The 20,078-nt window shown below is 47.7% G+C and overlaps 3 protein-coding genes across 13 annotated transcripts in view; 1 reads left to right on the forward strand and 2 right to left on the reverse strand.

Moving 5' to 3' along the window:
- Positions 1-1,645, forward strand: part of Herc1 (HECT and RLD domain containing E3 ubiquitin protein ligase family member 1) — a 162,602-nt gene extending 160,957 nt beyond the window's left edge. For all 11 annotated transcript variants that reach the window (XM_036192321.1, XM_036192314.1, XM_036192311.1 and 8 more), the window contains one exon: positions 1,010-1,645. In XM_036192321.1, coding sequence (XP_036048214.1) covers positions 1,010-1,195 — 186 coding nt within the window. In that variant the 3' untranslated portion in view covers positions 1,196-1,645. The remainder of the gene's footprint in view (positions 1-1,009) is intronic.
- A 4,517-nt stretch (positions 1,646-6,162) lies between these two features.
- Fbxl22 (F-box and leucine rich repeat protein 22) lies at positions 6,163-7,638 on the reverse strand. Its single transcript, XM_036193968.1, has 2 exons — positions 7,304-7,638; positions 6,163-6,175 (listed from the first exon to the last, which is right to left on the reverse strand). The coding sequence occupies exons 1-2, from the start codon at positions 7,636-7,638 to the stop codon at positions 6,163-6,165; spliced, it is 348 nt and encodes a 115-aa protein (XP_036049861.1).
- A 2,260-nt stretch (positions 7,639-9,898) lies between these two features.
- Usp3 (ubiquitin specific peptidase 3) overlaps positions 9,899-20,078 on the reverse strand; it is a 74,765-nt gene continuing 64,585 nt past the window's right edge. The window contains exons 12-15 of the mRNA XM_036192971.1: positions 13,660-13,778; positions 13,279-13,392; positions 13,108-13,175; positions 9,899-11,630 (exon numbers count right to left, since the gene is read on the reverse strand). Of these exons, the coding sequence (XP_036048864.1) occupies positions 11,465-11,630; positions 13,108-13,175; positions 13,279-13,392; positions 13,660-13,778 (467 nt within the window). The 3' untranslated portion in view covers positions 9,899-11,464. The remainder of the gene's footprint in view (positions 11,631-13,107; positions 13,176-13,278; positions 13,393-13,659; positions 13,779-20,078) is intronic.

Here is a 20,078-nt window from a genome sequence, read left to right on the forward strand (position 1 = left end):
GGTGGCCGAAAATAAATTTAAAACCTCAGAAAGTAAGTAAATAAATACTTATAGCCAGCTGTGGTGCACACTGTAATCCCAGTAGTAAAGGAGGAGTTTAATTTAGGGCCAGCCTGAGCTATATAACAGACCTTGTCTAAAAAATAAATAACATAAGATCATCACTGTCCTTGCAAATAGTTTGGAAAATGGTTGTTAGCAGAGAGGGCCAGAGAAGGTATATAACATGCTTTCTAGCAGAAGCCATTTTCAATTGTACACTTTTAAAATTCCTCTTTAAAAACTGAGTGTAGTGGCACACTCCTTTAATCCCAGCACTCAGGAGGCAGAGATAGGGAGATCTCTGTGAGTTTGAGGCCAGCCTGGTCTACAGAGCAAGTTCCAGGATAGCCGAGGCTATACAGAGAAACCCTGTCTGAAACAAAACCAAACAAAGCACCACCACCAACAAAAACCAGCTTCCAAACACAGTCTTGGTCATGACCATTTTCAGTGTGGGCATCCCTGTGGGTTAAGTGCAGTCCCTGGCTTGACTGCTTTTCCTCACTGCTGGTCACAGGCTCAGACAGCAGTGCAGCAGAGAAGGGACAGCACCCTGGTCCCTTCCACTTCGCTTTCTTTGCTGGGGGATCCCCATCATGACCTCAAATCGGTGCCCCTTGGTAAGCAGGAGGGGACTCTCACCTCTTACTCTGACAGGTTCTGGGTAGTGTTCTGAAGCAGTCCTACCTAGTCAGAGCTTGTCACTGGACATTACAGGACCATTGGAGGAAGTGGAAAGGAGGAAGTTACTTGCCTGGAAGTCTTAGGGGCCAGGACAGTGGATCCCATGTGCCTCTGCCAGGACTTCATCTCTGCTTCCATGCAAATGAGCCAGATGGACACAGCCTAAGATTCTATCCTGAAGTCAGGGAGAAGCCCTTTCCTGTCTTGGTGGTGGTGGTGGTAGCTCTATGCTCTCTGGTATTGTGGTATACTTGGTAACAGTTCTGGGTCCGTCTCTCCACAGCCTTATGACAGTCTGCCTACCTCACAGACGTGCTTCTTCCAGCTGCGGCTGCCTCCCTATTCCAGCCAGCTGGTCATGGCTGAGCGCCTGCGCTATGCCATCAACAACTGCCGTTCAATTGACATGGACAACTACATGCTCTCGAGAAACGTGGACAACGCCGAGGGCTCTGACACTGACTACTGACGGCTGAGGGTGCTGTCACCCCTTTCTCCTCCGTGATGCCCACTTCGATTTGATGTTGATACACTTTTGTGGTGACTGCATAGATGTTTTAGGAACATAAGCCGACATAAACAGTGGCCACATTTAGTTACTGCAAATGAAACAAAGAAACTAGATGTTTTTATTTTTCTGTGATTGTACAAAAACAAAAGCAGAAACTGCTCAGTCAGGTTTCCCTCTGTATTTTTGGTCACTTTGGATAAGTTTGCATGGAACCATTTTGGTGCATTTTTAGTTGGGAATGATACATTTTTGTAAGCCCACCTGGTGAACATGAAATTGTACATTGTGTATAATTGTTCATTAGAAAGGACAGTTTTACATGAATATTCATATATTTATTTTGTTTTAGTTTGATTCGCCTGTGCAGGGTTCCTTATGCAGAGAAATAAAGCAGATTCAGGAATCAGAGCGGGGCTGCTGCTGTCGATCCAGGGAACCTCTGGGCTCGGAGTTGAGGCAGACGTGAGCCCCAGACAGCTGGCGTCACTTTGATGCACTCTGACCATTCTGAAGCAGGGATCACAGTGGTGGAGAAGCCAGGCTTGACTGCCTCCCTCCCTTTGCTCTGCTGGCGTCCTGGGTCTCTCATTTTGTTCCCTCACCCTAGAGCAGAGCTTTTCGACACCACCTCCTCCTGCAAAGCCTCAGCACATCCGGTGTAAGACAACATCTCTGTGCCAGTGCCACGTGGTAAGGAACTGGCGGAGACAGAATGAGCAAGCAATCGTACCAAAGGATGTCAGAGGGAAAGGTGGTCCCGAAAGCGGCACCTCTGCAGGGACTCAGTGTGCATAAATAAGTAGTGTGGATGAGTGGGCAACTGAACTCATGAGGGCTAGTAGTGAGTGGATGGGGGGGAATGGGGGGAGTTGAGAAAGAGCCCTGCTTGGTGCTTGAACCCAGCCCCCATGGGTCGTTGATAATTGCCCCTCTGTGCTAGAATGTTATCTGAATGATTGGGAGAGAGGGGCCACCTCTAGGTGGCTGTGAGGCTTCTGCAGTATTCCACCAAGAGTTGGAGGTCTGTGGGCAGCTTGTCTCTTTACTCCCACCAAGTCTGACATACACTGCTTCCCATGGACCCAAGAGAAAGGTCAGTGCTGACAGCCTGCTCAAGTAAAGTACCAAGCAGGGAGATGGAAAGGCAGTGATTTATCAGTAGAAAGGCAAGTGTTTGTGTTCAGAGACCAGGAAAGAAAAGGTTCTGCCAGCCATGATAAGTAAATGCGTGAATCTGAGAGGAACCCTGATAAAGCTGAGAATTGTGGCATCATTTGTTAAAGTTTTCCTATGGAATTGGGCCTTAGAGAAAGATTAACATTTCTGGGGTGGGGGGGGCAGCAGGGACTTCTGGATGAAGACAAGCCCTTCATTCTGAGCTTGAGGTGGGAAGGCACTGACTGGGCCTCTGGACCGGGAGAGTTCACTAAATTAGGCTCTGTGCTAATGGGATTAAGGTCCCTTAGACTCCTCTGGGTTTCGTCCTAGTGACAGGAAGGATTTCCCTCTTGCTGAGCTAAGGGTGTGCAGTCTGCAGGCTTCAGTTTATCTCAGTTGAAAATAATGCCTAACCCTGTGGCTGAGGCCTTTAAGGGCAGATTTGTTCTGCCTGGAGAAAGTGGGAGCATGGCCACAGGGTGGTGACCAAACCTAATGTCCGGCCCTGGGGAAGAGTGCAGATACAAATGCCCTCTCTAGGCTAGAAACCTGCTTGCTTTGTTTTTCCCTTCTCTTGATTCTCCAAGACTAGTGTTCTTATTTATGGAGCAGCAGTTGGGTCTGGGGGCAGAGATTTGGTTTACCTGGGTCACATTCACCCCCTGTAGAGATTTGTATAGTTTCATAATTGCTGGCCTCACTTCATTAACAAATACTTGCAGATTTATGTCCTTTATCAATCTCAATCACAGACCCTTTAAATCAAGCTTTTCCCAGCTGTCCATGCACACGTGGGTTTGTTCCACTTCTCCCAGATTGTGACCTTTGCTAGATGAAGCACTGCGTCTGGTAAGCTCAGTATTTAGCAAAGAGCATGTGTTGGACATTGATTAGAAGAGCTGGCAGGAGGGTCTCTCGGGTTAGGTGGTCTCCCGTTATGTTCTTGGGAAAAGCACTGGGTCACAGGCCAGCACTGCCACAGTAGAATCCAGGAGGCTCAGCTAGTGCAGTAACTGGCCTGTAAAACAAATCCCTGAGCACCACCTCAGACTTCCCAGGGACTCGGGCCCTGGTCAGCTTGATGTGATTTGGGGGAAGTTTCCCGCCAGAAGGGTGGTCTGCCCTGTGCAGAGACTATGCACTCACCTCAGCCTCCTAGAACGTGATCTTCCCAAAATGAGATTGAGAAGACAGGCATTCCAGGGGCTGCTGAGAAATGTGGTCTGATAAAGCCTGTGAAGGCACAGATGGCTCCAAGGCCGTTCCCAGTGGTTCTGATAGCCCTGTCTGCCCTGGCTTACCCACCTTCCCCAAAGGTGCCATGTTGCTGAGATCTGCCTGCTAATGGGATCATCATTACAGTTGGGACACTCCCCTGGGTGAGCCACCGGCTTTCCCATAGATTAAAAGGCATTATGCCAGACCAGGGCTAGTGTGTGTGCCCTCTGATTCTGAGCTAGGCACTGCCCCTGCTCAGAACGCGGCGGCAGCAGGAAAGCCCCTCAGCAGTCCCTAGGGCCTGCCACATGTGCCTGAACGATGTTCAGTGAATTTCACAGGCTTTCCCCGTGTTGGTGTGCTGGTTCCTGCTGGCATGAGATGACCCATGTAATCCTCCCCATAATCTGCCCTTCACAGCTCCCTCCATCCGGTTCTCAACCCCTCTCCTCCCTGCTCCCGCCAGGCTGATCTCATTGCTGTTGCCAACACCCTAACCATGCTCCAAGTCTGGCACCCTGCGGTTTCTTGGCCTGTAACACTTTCCATATGGCTTGCTGGGCTCCCTGGCTTGCTTCATGGCGCAAGTGTCACCTTCTCCATGAGATTTAGTTGGTCAGCTCCTTCTGAGTGTCTCCCCACCCCCAGGGTTGCCACCAATCACAGAGAGCTCCTCACTCTACCCCAAAGCCGCCTTCTAGACCGGTTACTGGATCAGAGGGTCCTCTTTTTCTTGCTCTGTCTCATTTGGAAACAAGGAACTTGTGGGTCGGAATCGGGAAACCATTTCACAGAAAACTGAAAAACCTGGCTGCAGATAAATGACTGAGTCTTGATTAAGTGGGCCGTGGGAGGAGCCCCGCTGAGCTCGCCCACCTCCCTCCCGGCCCGGTCCATTTACTCCGTTCCCTGTCCCGGTCTAGACCCGGGTCAAGACCGCGGTCACGGGGACAGGACCGCTGAGGTGAAATTGACCCGAAGTCCGGGGCCACGGCCAGCAAATAGGAAAGTCAAGTCTCGGGTTTTTTCATCTTCTAACAATGGTCCCATATCCAAGCACTGAACTATAAAGTTATGCATTTTTCCCTTGTGAGAACCGCAGGATAATATCGATAACTATAAGTCACGCAGGGACGGGAGCGACTTTTCTAGAATGGCTAGTGCATCCTGCTTCGGTGTGGGCATGAGCGGCTAGGGAGGCCCAGCCTCGAGTGCTTCCGCCATTCCGAGCGAGGCTCCTCGCCAGCCCAGTGCGCGGCCCGGCCCGGCCGCTAGGGCGCGTGAGCGCGCGGGCTGGAAGCGCGGGGTCGGGGCGGGCGTGTGAAAGGAACCACCGAGCGTTTTACTAGCATCCGCTTGTTTAATCGCGTGCGCGTCCTCCACAGGAACTCGTGGGGTGAGGGAGGCACAGTTCCCCCGGCGCAGCCGGGAACACCGAGGCCGCGCAGCCGCGAGCGCGCGGCGGCTGGTCGGGGATCATGGCCGCGCTGTGCTCGGCGCTCAGGGTCAGGCTCGGGCAGGCAGCGCGTAGACGACGCAGGCCAGCGGCGCTCACGTTGCGGCAGAAGTCGACGTGCAGCGTCTGCAGCGCGCGCCCGTGCGCGGCCACGGCCGCCAGAGTGCGGTTGGTGACGCGCGCGCAGTTCTCGAGGCGCAGCGTGCGCAGGCGCGGGCAGCTGAGCAACAGGCGCGCCAGACAGTCGTCGGTGACGTGGCCGCAGCCCGCAAGCGTGACCGTCGCCAGGTTGGGGCACCTGCGGGGAGAGCGCGGTGACTCGGGGCCGAGGTGCGGCGGGGCTCCGAGTCCTACCCTGGAGGCGGCGGCTGGAGTCGGGAAGGCTGGGGCCGCGGCCCCTGCGTCTGCTGAGCCTACCTTGAATCTCTGGGACAGCCGTGTCTTAGGCCCTCCCCGGGGTCGGGAGCCGTGCGTGGCGGGGGCTCTGGGGACAGGTCTCCTGGGGTAATGGCTAATGGCGGGAAGCCAGTGTTGGATCTAGCTTTCAGCTCGATTATCTGAAGTCACTTCATCCCACTGGGACGCTCCCGAGACTTATCTGTAGTGCGGCTGGCACCGACGAACCAGAGTTTACTTCTGGGTGGCAGGTGGGTGTGGCAGTGTGTAGCCACGCGCTTGTGAGGGCTGAGTGAGCAGAGCACCCCTGCAGGCAGACATAACCCCCTTTCCTGGAGACCATACTACCCTCCCTTAGCACCTTGTCAGCTCTTCCCCCTTGTGCCCCGGAAGATGGAAGTAACTTAAAATATAATGGGCGTGGTACCGTTTCCCACACTGAGCCCATGCCTCCCTCCAGTCCTAATCACCCCGCGCTACCCCGGTAGCGGCTCGGGTGACTTGACTAGATGACTTGTAGGCCAGATACCGCTACTCATGGCCGTCATGAAGGTGCATTTAAATCCTCAGCATATTGTCTGGCCTGGACTTGGAGTTTTAGATTGAGAATGACTAAGGCAGAATCCAGAACAGGGGACTCCCTCCCGGCCTGGCTGACTTGACCCTTCTCCCGTGTCCTGGGTATTACCGTGTCACTTCATCCTCTCACCCTGTGACACGACAGTTTCGTTTACAGACAAGAGGTATGCGGTGAGGATAAAGTTCGAACAGTTGCTCCGGGGTCAGTTGTACAGCATGAGAACTGGGAACTCGGCTCCCTCTGCACTTTCTCTGCCCCCGGGGACCAGTGCTGGGCAGACCCTGTAACCTGATGTCAAATCCTGCTGGTTTGGGGAATTAAACCTGGCTGTCTTCCAGCACTCGGGGTTGTGACACCCCTCCTTCCACCCATCACCTTGCAGTCTGGTTTTTTGAGCCTGGTGAAACCTACCAAAATGGCCTGGCCTGATGTAGTCAGAGCCACTGCAAAAATCCAACGTGGGGAAAGAAAGAAGTGAGAGGCAGGCCACTGTAATTATGTCCTGTTCCCCCGTGGTGAGCCAGCCAAGAGTGGCCTTTAACTTTGAGTGACAGCTAGCTGGTAACCATTCACGCTGGTTAGCTAGCACGGAGCTCCCTCTCTTCACCTGCTGGCAGAGCTGCCCTATGAGGAAGGTGTGGCCAACCCATTTGGTGGCTCAGCCTCTGCAAGGAATGAGTCAAAAGATCAAATAGGGGTTGTTTGTAGGGCATGAGTTGCTTTATCTCGAATTCAAATTTAGCTGGTTGGTATATCGTATTTGCTAAAGCCCTGGTGACCCCATACCGGGCCCATTGCACTGTCTCGGGCCATCCCTCTAATCCTCTGACAATTACAGTACCCCCCACACACACACTATGCAAGGTAAGCAGTGTTCCTCACACACACTGCTACTCTGCAGTCGGCACCTGAGCACTTGGCTCTCCTTCCTCATCAATTCTCAGACCTTGGGGGGCTGCTTGGGCCAAATTAGAGGCCTGACCTTGAAAATCCAAGCTGAGCTGGACCCAACCAACCTTTCATGTCTGCCAGTGCAAACAGCTGCCAGACCAGGGCCAGCTGAGCCTCTCTGCTCCTCTGCCACAGAAGCAGCTTCTGGAGCCGAGAAACTGAGAGTGAGCTGATTTTACCCAACTCGTGGGCACTGGTTGTCTGCCTCAGACTGAGGCTGAGCCATATTGCTCTTGGAAGTGTGCTTTCCTGTCCCTCTGGAGCCAAGGCCAGCAAGGCCACACTGCTCAGGGGCAAGGTGGCCTACCTGTCGCACACCTGCAGGAGGAAATCATTAACCAGGCTCTCATGCTGGCTGCAGACGCTCCTCTGGAAGGCATTCTTGAGCCAGTCCTCAATGCTGCACACCTGCACACGGCTGGAATGCCAACAGATGGACAGGCTGCGCAGTGCAGGGCCCAGCCGGAAGTTGTCCTTCTTGAGCTCTGTGAGGGAATGGAAGTGCAGCAGAGGCCAGAGGGAGGGGTCCTCAAACACCTCTTGGAGCTGGGAGCAGGTCCTGGCGAGGCTCTTCCTGCTGTCCTTGTCCAGGAAGGAGAAGAGGCACAGCAAGCACTCCCGGTTGAGCTGGGTGATGTGCATGGTAAGTGGCTGCTGCACGGGAGTGTGGCCGGCCAGGGTCTGACCTGCCTCCTGCTTCCTCCCCAGATCACCACTGGTGGACATATATGGTTGAGGAATGGTGTTTATTTTTGGCTAACAACTGGTGCTCAAGCTCCGGGTAGGGAGGGCGGTGTCAGCCTCCAGACTTACAACGCAGACATCTGTGGTTCGGCTTCTGTTCAGAGGGCTTGAAAGTCCTGGCAGAAGAGCAGCCCACTGAAGTTCAAGTTTCCTGAAAAGGTTTTTTATTTTTCCCTCTGAGCTGACAGTAGTGTTGCACACAGGGCTCTTGGCTTTTCAAGGTGTTTTCATTGGAGGTGACTGGCCACAACAGCCCTCCTGGGCTGCCAGTCTCTCTCCCTGGCAAGGCGGCAGTGAATGTTAACTGTTAGATCTCACACAGTGTGTGTGTGTGTGTGTGTATCTCCTTCGCTTGCCTTTGCTAGGAAGAGGCTAGTTCTATCCACTGAGCTAAGGGAGGTGACACATTCCGAGCTGTGAGTGGAATCCAAGGGTCACACTTCTTTTCTGTTATTTATCTCAGGAGGTTGATGACTTCCAGTCAAGGCTGAGCTATCTTCAAATCCCAATGCCCTTACTGGGCAAAGGGTTTCTCGGCCCAGACAGCTCCATTTTTACCCTTAACTGTTTCATAGATTAGCTGAAGTGTTTTGTACATGAGCTGGTGTGTGTGGGGTGTGTGTGTAAATTTGCATGGTTTCATTATCTGTCTCAGTATTTCCCAAAATGTGAGGATGGGCAGAGGCAGCTCTTTTTCAGTTTCTATTTTTGAATGCAAGAGAGGTGTAAATGATTTGCACTAAACTGCAAGTCTGGTGGATTGAGATGCATGCACCTCCCAGCTGCCCTGCTTTTTAGGGTGGTGTGTAGTGTAATGCACAGTAGAGGGCAGACACTGCTGTACTGCAGATCTGGAACTAACAAAGCTGCTCTTAATACACCACCGTAAGAAACACAGGACAGCAGCAGATTCCCCTGAAAGGACTTTTACAAAACCTCTTAATGGCCACCCACCTTTCCTCCTGCCAGAGTAGGCTACAGGACCACCCCATTGCCTGCTGCTCTGCCATTTCTCAGCTCTGCTGGAAACAACCCAGGAGTAACAGGAAAGAAAGAGGTTCACAGTGCACTACAGGTCTCTCCTAACAGCTGCTGAAGCAGGACCAGGGTGCAATCAAGGAGGCCTGAGCACAGTGATGTCCTTGGCATTGAACGGACTACTAGTCTTAATGGCAGATGAGTTTGGCACAGCCACCCTACATCTGGTGGCTACTACCCAGTGGTGCCAGTCAGTCACATGTGCCCCCTTCATCCTGTGCTGTGGCTTCTTCTCAGGGCTGCCCCTGGCTACAGGGGATTTATGTTCTGGCTGTGATAACAGCTCTTACCTGAGCCTTTCCAGAGCCTGAGCAAGAGTTGACTTCAGCAGTAGAAGGGCCATTAGAGAGTTTAGGGAAGTGAGGAGGTTAGTGGGTAAAACCAAAGAAGGGAAAGTCTGGCTCTAAGGAATGGCTGAGTAGGTTCCACAGCTGAGACACATGACACTCAATCAGGGCCAGCACACATGACTGGTTTAATTGCATCATCTGTCGTCACTACACACTGTAAAATACAGTGGATAAGCATAGGTTTCTCCACCATGGAGAGAGACTTGTGTTGCCACAAACTGTTTGTCCCCACCTGTGTGGGAGGACTTGGAGTTTCCTGTTCCCAGGGGCTGATGGGACAGGGAATGCATGAGGCCCTGCCTGAGCATAAGCTCTGAGTAAAAGCTGCATGCAGACTAGAATGTATGATGTGGAGAAAGCCTTAACACAGAAAGGCAAGCTTGTAAGTGGTGCAGTAGAAATAGGCACATTTACATCATGATGTTCAGACGCACAATGCAAATGGGTGCGGTCACTTTCTCAAAAAGTCCTCATGGTGTCACTCACACATTGTTAAGTAAAATCAAGCAATAAAACCACTACAAAAATTCCCAGAGATGATGCACTCCCCCTGTATGCCAACAGCATTGCCTGCCTTAAAAATCGCTCTCCCAAACACTGCAGTCCAATGTGCCGCTGTGTTCCACCTGGTATGACTACTGTGTCAGTCACTACAGTTGCCTATGGAGAGGCCAAGATGTAAGTGCCACTGTCACCGAGTCTCCCTTCTAAGCGGAAGAGCCTAGATTTGCAGGAGCTTGTTCAAGATCAGATAAGACAGTCAGGCTTAGTTGAGTTAATCATGGTTCTAATATATTAGAGCAAATCATGTGACTCTCAGTCTGTGGATCAAACCAGTAGAACTGCATATGCCTCTACTTTATAACGCAGCACAGTTTCTTAATGTCTTTCCAAATGCTTAAACCACGATGCCACGGCTTTGTTTTTCTGCATAACAATTTAGACCAGTGTTGTGCAAGAGAACCCATGCCTTGTGGAAATGCACCAGACTGCACTGTCCTGTATCCAGCACTGGGACCATGACTACTGTGACTGAGGAATGCATTTTCAATTTAAACACATGTGGCCATTGTCCTGACAGGTTCAAGTTAGGTTTGTATTGAAGTGCTGATCCAGTATGTCATTTCTGCTGGGAAGGAATGCAGAATTTATCCAGCTGATATTAAAGTGGAACCAGGCCATGTCTGCTCCATCAACTTCACACTAACCAAGAAAAGCTACCAAACTTTTCCTTAAATAGAAAAAATAAGATTGCTACAAAGTCTGCATGAAGTACATCTTGTCCCTTTTGGAGGTGAACATGAACAAGCCGTACTGGAGTTCTGAACCCTGACTTGCAGGTTCCACTCCCTCCACCCCCACAGTCAGTCCCTGGCCTCCAGCACTTGCCATGAGCTGCCTTTTTTAAATGGGCCAAATTTCAGTTTGGGTTGAATCCAAATAGTGCTTCTACCTACTTTTGTGAACAAAAAAAATTGTTTTTTAAGCTTCTGAATTCCAGAATAGAAGCTATTCTTCAGAGACAAGAACAGTTCAGCTGGCTCTGCCCCAGGCAGGGAGCAAGTTAAACCAGACTAAAGGTGACTGGACTCCTGTCTGGAAGGGGTGCCACAGCAACACCTGAACTCAGGCGACTGTCAACTCTGGAGGTAACACCTCACCTCTGAGGGGCACACAGTCCGCCTCACGGGACACACCTCTACCATGCAGCTAAATCACAGGGCTTTTCAAACACTCAGTGTTCCTGGCCTGTCTGCTCCAAGGACATACAGACAGTACATCAGAAACAAACAGTAATTCTGGAACTTGAGCACAGATACAACAGAACCGACAGATTTATTAACGCTGAGAAACATAAGCCCAGAGACACAGGCAGTGGCAATGGCCTGGTCTACTGACCTTCAGCTACCACCTACAGTCAGAAGGAATTCCTGAGCAGTCACTGCGAGACCAGTGGGCCACAGGTCCTGCGCACACCATCCTCATTGGAGTCCCTGACCTGGCCGCTCTGAAAGGCAGCAGGGAGGGTGGCTCTCAGCATGTGCCTTGGTGACAAATGAAAACACTAATATAAAAAGTCAAACAGAACTAAGTCCTGGAAACTACATATAAAACTCGAGTTATTACAATTAAAGCAGCCAATCCAAATGCCTGCCGAGGTTTTCTGGTGGAATAACAATTAGTTGGTGCCCATATTGAGTAAGTCACTACCATCAACCAAACTAACCCCAAACTGGAAATTGAAAAGTGCATAACAAAATTAACTCTTGGATCAAGTATTTATGGAAAGTTGGAAATGTTTGTCCGGCATAGTTGAATTGTGGTCAGAAGAGGTATTAAAGTTTATCTGATCCAGCTCTGGCCTGACGCTCCACATAGAACAGAATGTAGGCCTTTGCCTTCCCAACGGTCTCCTCATCAGTCACTGTTACAGTACTGTCGTTGAAGTGGAACCAGCGGCCTTCATGAGCTGCATATGCTGTGTAATGTCCAGAACCAACCCTGTAAAGAAAGGCAAAAGATAAAAGACTACAGAAGTGAAATAAACAAGTAAATAGAAAAATGTCTGGGTGGTGGTGCACACCTTCAATTCCAGCACTTGGGATCTCTGTGAGTTTGGGGCCAGCCTGGTCTACATAGCAAGTCCTAGGGTTACACAGAGAGACCCAGTCTCAAATGATGATTTTAAAAAAAGCTACAGAAGTCACAAAAGGATCTTTGCAGCTGTGCAGCACTAAAGGTATTAATAAGTAATTAAAGAATAAGTACTAGAAACCTCTAGTCTGAGATGGTTAGTTGAGCTCTTGTGTTTACCTTCTTCTAAACCCACAGACAAGGAATATAGTGACAGTGGGAAACTAATACACCAACTGACCACAAAATGAGTTTCTAGAACACACAGCAGATGGCACTGAGGCAGTGCAGAAACTAAAGAGCTGTAGAGAGCCTCGTAAGTATATGTGAAAACCTCTAGAAAACATGCAAAACTGATGACAGAGTTCTTGTCAGAAAGGGGGCAAAACCTCAGCTCAGCAATCAGTGTGCCTGGAAGAAAGCCCCCCGTGACTGCCCTATGGCACTGACCCGGTGAGCAGAACAGGTACAGCGCCATGGCTGCTCCAAGAGCCTGAGCAGTCTTGCTTTCCCGAGCACTAGGGGAAGACCCAGCTTTAGGGGAGTGCAAAAGGGAGACACGAGACAATCACGGGGATCCCACGCAGAAAGCCAGAGAGAAGCCAGAACTCTCCAGTGCCAACACTGACAGGAAGACATTGCAACCATAAAACAAGAATAGGAGGTTAGAAGAGAAAAAGGACAATTGCCAACTACAAAACTGTGACTGGATTGGCAGCACAGTGTTCAGGGACAAAGGATCAAACAGGGATTTCCAGGAAGGAAAAGAGAGTAAGGCTGAATATAAAATACTTCCATTAGTCAAGACACTATAAGTGTCCCTGTTTATGTGTAAGAGAAGCAACGGGGTGATTATAAAAACCAGTGGGCTCAGCCTCCTCACTATGACAGTGGAACAGTGTCCACACAGAGAGAGGGAAAGGATCTGTAATACAGGTGGTGGCTTGTCCAAGTTTGAAAGTAATTATTCTTTATCAGACCAGAAATCAGAAAGGTAAACCCAAAGTACAAACCAAGCTTCCAGGACAAAACCAAAACCAAAAAACAGACTTACTATACAAAACTAAAAGTGAATCTTTCAAGTAGATGACATGGTAAGTTATTGCAAATACTGCCAGTCTGTCTGTAATGGTGTGCAGTCAAGGATGGACTGCTCCCAATTCTGCTTTGTATGGCTTTCATGCTTCACAGCAAATCTCAGGAGTGTTCCACAGGAACACTGCACCCTTTAATGACTCTGCACCCATTTTTAGGGAGTACAGGGACAATCAGTGAGTGACTGGACATTGCAGGCCATCTTCTGTGGCTACCAAGTACTCCCAGCTGCAGGAAGTTGACAACTTACCCAGAGCCATGATGCACCACCACAGCAGCAAGGTCATACAGACAGCTCTCTGGGCCACTGTTCTCTGGCTACAGAACACAGGAGAGGTAGCAGAGAGCTGAGTTAGAAGCAGTTGTCAATGACAGCCCCTGGCCTGCTCCTCTGCGAAGACCTCCTCTCCCGCTGCCTTACCTCTAGCAGGTAGCACTTCATGTCCAGGCCTCTCAGCGGGAATTCTACATACGTGTCAACTTTGTTCCTTAAATACGCTGTCCAGTGAAACCTTTTCAAGTGCAAGCACAGCACCTGGTGACAGATCAGGACAAAGACTGAGAACAACCCCAGCTAACTCGCCTTTCGGTACTGCCCAGCTCCGCTGGCTCAGTCCAGCACCCCCAGTTTCTTCTGACTTGATACTACTCTCTTCCTGCATACCTTATCAACAACCAGGTTCCAGCTCTGACTGCAAACCTTATAGACCAGACGGAACTGTTCACAGAGTTTACAGTTAATCTAACTCTTCCCAGGCATCTTCTCCATGAAAATACATCCTGACTGAAATGCATCACTGACCTTGGGAAGTTTCTGAATCCAAAACTTTTTTGTGGACTTTTGTTTCTTTTTACACTTGTGGCACATATACAACTCTGTCTCATCAAGTTCCTCTAGGTCGGTGAAGCTTCGGAGACAATCTGCAATAAGTATTTTGACAGCATTAAAATGAGCTGGCTTTTACAGAAGCAGTGCACTGTGGGGGAAGACTAACTTGAAGCAAAACAACCTAGGTTCCAAGCTCTATAACTTGAAAAAAAGTGAACCATCCCCAGGATCAAGCTAGAAACCAGAAATGTTTGCTGGGAAGACAGACCAGGTGTAAAGTACCTAGCCAGCTTCACACTTTTCATGAGTTCATCTGTAAATGCTAATAAAGATGGATTCCTGGTGAAAGCAATGCTTCAATAGCTGTTTTCTCTCAGTGTGTGACCCAAGCACATAAAGTCAGATTTAGCTCAAACATTCCAGTCTTAGAGCTAACAACCTAAATCCCTGTCCAGAGCCCCCTAGATAAGGCGTGGCTACGTTATACTCTTTTAAAAGGTTTTGTTTAACCTGGAGTTGGTCAACTGTGGTCCACATGTGATCTGCTCACGTGTGATCTGGCTGCTTTTATGCTGCAAGAGCAGAGATGGGAAGGCTTCTGTGCTCACTGGGCCTGTACAGGAAATCTTTCTGGACTCCTGCTGCAGTTAGTAACTTGGAAATCTATTGAAGATACATGCTACTGCGTGGAAAAATACAAATGCCTATGCACCCAGCTCTCAGGGCAAGAAACTGTCTAGTACTTGAGCAGCCAGTCTGTGCACACGGCATCTGCTAGAGCATGGGGTGGATACCTATGCAGCTGTGGGCCAGTACTAGGTCAGATACTTCTTCGGCCTCTCCCTGATGGTGACCCATTGTTAGGGATGAGTAAGGTGCTAACAGTACTTTATTGCTTTCCAGGGGGAACTCTACACCACTTTCTGAATCTTAGGATTCTCATGTTTCACAACTGGCAGTTTTCCATATGAAATTGTTCAAATAGCATCTCCATGGAGAGAAGGAAGTAAAACTGGTTTGTTTTAGTCATTGGCTTACCTTTTATGTACTCTGCAAAGCTAATTTAGATGAAAACCAGTAGATGAAAAGTATCTAGGGTACACATTTTATTGCCTTTAAAAATTATGTAATTATAGCCAGGCGGTAGTGACACACGCCTTTAATCTCAGCACTTGGGAGGCAGAGGCAGGTGGATCTCTGAGTTCGAGGCCAGCCTGGTCTACAGAGCGAGATCCAGAACAGGCTCCAAAACTACACAGAGAAACCCTGTCGGGGTGGGGGGGAGGGTTAGGAGGAAAACTGCAGTTCCATTTCCTCTTGGATCACTAAAGAACTTCAGTGAACATGAACCATACCTAATGTTGCAGGCTGTAATGGGCCTGCCTAGGAGACTAAGGCAAGAGGGTTAGAAGTCGAAGGCCTGCTTGGGCTCACTCACTGTGGGTAAGCGGCGAACTTTATGTTCCAATATAAACATACTAAAAGGTCTGCACCAAGCTCGGTGTTGTGCTTCCCTAGCTTATGGAAGTGCCTGGGTCCAACCTCTAGTCTCACACATGAAGGCACATGTTTTTATCTTACATAAATTTCACCATTCTACATTCACATACAGTCTGATAAGCAATTTTTATAATATTCTGTGCTTGTTCCTTTGGTGCAACTATTAATGTTAGCTTCATATTCAGTACATGAAATGTTCAACCCTAAGCTATTGGAGGTCACTGGGGTTAAATCTATGCCAGTTTTTGTTACTGATTTCTGACAACAAGCAGTGCTTCACCAAAAGAGCTCTGGCAGAACATCCACCAAGACAAATTGGGCAGATGTTCTCCAGAGCTACTTCCCACCTGCTCCTTGAGGTTGGAACTGTTACCTGATCTGTCCTGTGGGAATCACATCTTGGATGTGAAGGAACCGCTCTAGCAGGTTCCAGAGCCAGGCAACTCCCAGGCCAAAGTTGGAATGACGCTGCTTTGAGAACTGCCCATTGTCTGTCTGATCTGGTCCTGCATTCGTTTTTGTATCAACAACTGCTGTTTAGTACTTTTAGGACATTCCTACCCAACTTCTATCTTGCCTCTACTTGATTTCTTTAGCTTCTCGTAAGGAATGTCTGCCTACAGAGAAACTTTTGAACAAATTTAGGGAGCAATTTTGAAAAAACTGCTGTTGCCATGCTGGGTCTTCACATGTGTAGCATGGTTGAAGCTCTTTTTTCCTTCTTCCTGTAGGTCATTTGTTACTTTTATGTAGCCCAGGCTACCCTCAAACTCAAAATCCTATTGCTCTGGCTACAAGTAATGAGATTACCAGGATTCTCTGCCATGCCCAGTGGCTCTGCTTATTTTTGTTTATTGTTGAATACTTTTTGAGTTTTTGTTGCTGTATTCAAAATGATTTTTTCCTCTATCTTGTTTTTTATTTTGTGTGTATAGGTGTTTGTCTTCATGTATGTGTATCATGCATGTGTTTGCAGTACCCCCAAGAAGCCAGAAGAGGGCACTGGATGGCTTACAGTTGTGAGCTACCATGTGGGTTCCAGGGATTGAGTCCAGGTCCTCAGGAAAAGCAGCCAGTACTTTTAACCACTGGGCTAGCCATCTTTCCAGACTCTTCTCTGTTTTCTATGTGACCACCTCACTAAGCTCCTCTATCTCTGTTTAGGATTCAGTTATCAAAGCACTGCTTATGTTTTGTTTTTGTTTTGTTTTTTAACTGAAGGATGAGTAAAGCTCAAGATGTAGCTCAGTGGTAGAGAGCTTGCCTAGCATGCCTGAGACCCCAGGTTCAATCCTCAATGCTAAAGGATGAGTTCAGGACATAGCTCAGTGGTCAAGTGCATATTAAACATGTGTAAGACATCTGGTTCTGTATGTGGGACTGAGAGAGCAAGAATGCTCAGAATATTTTAGGTATGTAATCAATTCATCTGTAAATGTTGACAGTTTGCTCTTTCCTCTTGAGTGGTTTGTTCATAGTTGCCTGTTGCCTTCATCCCCTAGAAGAGGCTAAGTGGCCGGGCGGTGGTGGCACACACCTTTAATCCCAGCACTCAGGAGGCAGAGCCAGGCAGATCTCTGTGTGTTCGAGGCCAGCCTGGTCTACAGAGTGAGATCCAGGATAGGCACCAAAACTACACAGAGAAACCCTGTCTCCAAAAAACCGAAAAGAGGGTAAGTGATCACTCTAAGTAGCAGGGTTGTTATGGTTTAAATGTGAAATGCTCCACCGTGAGACCATGATTTGAACACCTAGTCCCCAACTGACCATGGCACTGTTTGGGCAGGCTATGCAATCTGGCTGCAGGAGGTGTGCTACTGGGGAATGGGTCTTGCAGGATTTGCCGTGAGCTCTGTGCTTCCTAGCCCATGAGATACTAAGTTAGACCACAAACTGCTTCTGTGCCCTGCCCACCAGGATGGACTGTAACCTCTTACACCATGAGTCAAAATAAACCCCTTCTCCTGTGCTGCTACCACAGCAATGAGGAAAGTAACTGGGAGAAAAGTGTTACCAAGAAATGTTGTCCTTGTTGTGAAAGTCTGACCTTTTTTTGATTTGTGGGCCTCTAGAACTAGTTTGTAGAAAGAATATACAAGTTTGAAGCAGCTAGGCAGAGAAGCCCTAGACTTCTGTCAGCAGCATAATGGCCCTTCTGGCAGGAGTGTAGAAGATCAGAACACCCACAGAAATGCAGACAGTAAAACAGCTAAGGAGGGTTCAAGGACTTTATTGGAATTGGGCATTCAGGCGACAATCTGTAACATCTGCCTATGTCCTGCTACCCTGAGTAAAGCTGAATTATGTTGTACTAGTTTATTTGGTGGAGGAAATTTTAAAACAATGTAACATACAGGTTGTAGCATAGCTGTGGCTCACTGCTTTTGGCCAGATTTACAGAAAGGAAGAGAAAACATTAAGAACATATACAGTTGGTAAAGGGGGTATGTGAGCAGATTTGAAACTCTGAATGAAGTGGCCTGAACAAAGAGACTGTTGTTAAAAAGATTAATTCCATTAAGGATAGATATCATGGTAACAAGCCAGTGAGATGGCTCAGTGAGTGGGTAAAGGCATTTGCTGCCAAGTTGGACAACCTGAGTATGACTGCTAGGACCCAAATGGTAGAGGTGGGAACAGACTTCTCCAAGTTGTTCTCTGACCTCCACACATACACAAATGTAAAACAATTTCAATGTTTGCACTTTATGAGGGAAGACGTCACTGACAGAAGCCTCCAGGGTATAACATACAAATTCATTGGAAAGGAGAGGGCTTGAATAGAGTACAAGGTTAGTCTCTAGTAACACACTCAAGTAGGACAACCTAGGAATATGTCCAGGTCCAGCTCTGCAGGAGACTTGACACATGTACAAGACTTACAGGTAATCATGCCTTTCCATCTCTACATAATAAATAAATTCAACTTGCCCCTGAAAGTGGCTAAGGGGGAGATGATCATTTTGAGTTCATATTTATTGAGTGAGGAGACTTTAGTTCCATTCTTCTTATCTTCTGTATGTGGATACAATTTTGCCATTATCAAAAAGGCTGTCCTTTATCTTCTGTATGTTTTTTGCATCTTCACCAAAAAGTAGTTGGCTGTATCTACGTGGACCAATTTCTAGGTTCTTTCAATGTCAGTCACATACTTTATTACTATACAGCCTTTGGTATTATGACTATTTCTAGTGTGTTTAGAATTCATCAAACCTTTTTTCTATCACATGTACTGTGATAACTGCAGGGATTCTGTCCTTCATTTTGTTGCTATTCTGTATCATGTTTATTTTGAGTATGTTGAACCATCCTTGCATCCCTACGATGACTCCCACTTCATTATGATATGGCTTTTTTACATTTTATTTGTGTACTACATTTTCTATTTTACAGAAACATTGGTATGTCAGCTCCTTTGTATCACCACAGGATGATACTGAATGATGCTTTATGAAGAGAGCTGGGCAGAATTCCTTCCATCTCATTTTGTTGTAGCTAACACTAATTGTACAGATTAATGGTTCACTGTGGTGATGCACACCATGCCCATCGTTTCTACTTTCATGTTGTTGGTGTGTCTTCATTTTCAAGTGTGAGTAGGAACATGTGATCCATATCTGTGTCTAGCTTATTCACTTACCATAACATCCTCTGGTTCCACCCATTTCCCTGTAAAAGATAGGATATACCAGGCCAGTGCAGTGGTGTCTAGAGATGGGAACATCAAGGAAGGTGTGGGACTTCAATTACTGTTTCAAGCCCATTACTCATCTGTTTATACTTTGTTTCTTGGCTAGATTTTGGTAGGTTGTATGTGTTCGGGTATTTACCCATGTTTCGCATAGTTTTTCAGAATTTCTTTGTATTTTTATGGTATCTATCCTCTCTGGTTTTATTTGGGTCTTTCTTGCTTAGTCTATTTACAGATTTGTCGGGTTTTTTATCTTTTCAAAAAGCTTTTACACTTTCCTAGTAGTTTCGATTTTATTTCTGACTTGACCTTCATTCTGTCCATCTTTATGTATATATTTGTTGCATAGCCTCTAGCAATATTACTTCTAATGTGTTGTCATTTCATGTTTCTAGATGTTTTATTTCCTACTATCTTCAGGGACATTTAAGAGCAAGGTGTTGCCCTTGTATATTCTCCTTCATTTACAGTTTTACTCTGTTGTGACTTCTTTGTTTTGAGACAGGATGTCACCACATAGCCCAGGCTGGCCTCAAATGTGAAATTTTCCTGGCTTCCCTAGTGCAGGGATTACAGGCATGGACCACCACACTGAGACGTCCATGTCTGGCCTAGCATCTCATCTTTCCTAAAGAATACTGCATGTACTGAAAAGAACAGGTACTCTGCAGCTGCAATACACATTCTGTAAATGCTCCTTTGCCTTGCAGTATGGCTCAACTCAGATTTTCTGTCAGTCTGTCCACTAAGGAAGGTGAAGTATTGAAACTCCCAGGTATTATTATATTGGAGTATATTCTCCCTTTAGAAATAATAGTATTTGGTGGGTCCATGTGAGGTATAGCTTCTGAATCTATCCATTCCTTAATATGTAAGGACTTGGGTCTTTTTGCAACCCTTTACTTTAGATCTATGGCATCTTTACCAGTGAAGTGTATCACCTGTAGGCAGCAAAGTTAGAATTGGAAAATTCTACATTGCAAAGTAGGCAAAAGGATATATTGGTCATAAAGGAGGTTACAAAGCTCCCCCATCTCAACCATGTCACAGTTTGGAGGATGTTTGGTTTTGTTTCTTTCATAGTAGACACATGAACACTAAGAGCCATTTGAGAAAAAAGTAAGTAATGAAATCGACAGTGGCAGTTAAAACTTCCAAGTGAAGCTCCATGGCTTCAGAACGGACGCTCTAACTGTACAGA

Source organism: Onychomys torridus, chromosome 7 (genome assembly GCF_903995425.1).
Source record: "Onychomys torridus chromosome 7, mOncTor1.1, whole genome shotgun sequence".
NCBI classification, from domain to species: Eukaryota; Metazoa; Chordata; class Mammalia; order Rodentia; family Cricetidae; genus Onychomys; species Onychomys torridus.

Excerpts from the sequence above, each read along its gene's own strand:
- Fbxl22 (XM_036193968.1), bottom strand. The coding sequence starts at position 7,638 with ATGCACATCACCCAGCTCAACCGGGAGTGCTTGCTGTGCCTCTTCTCC.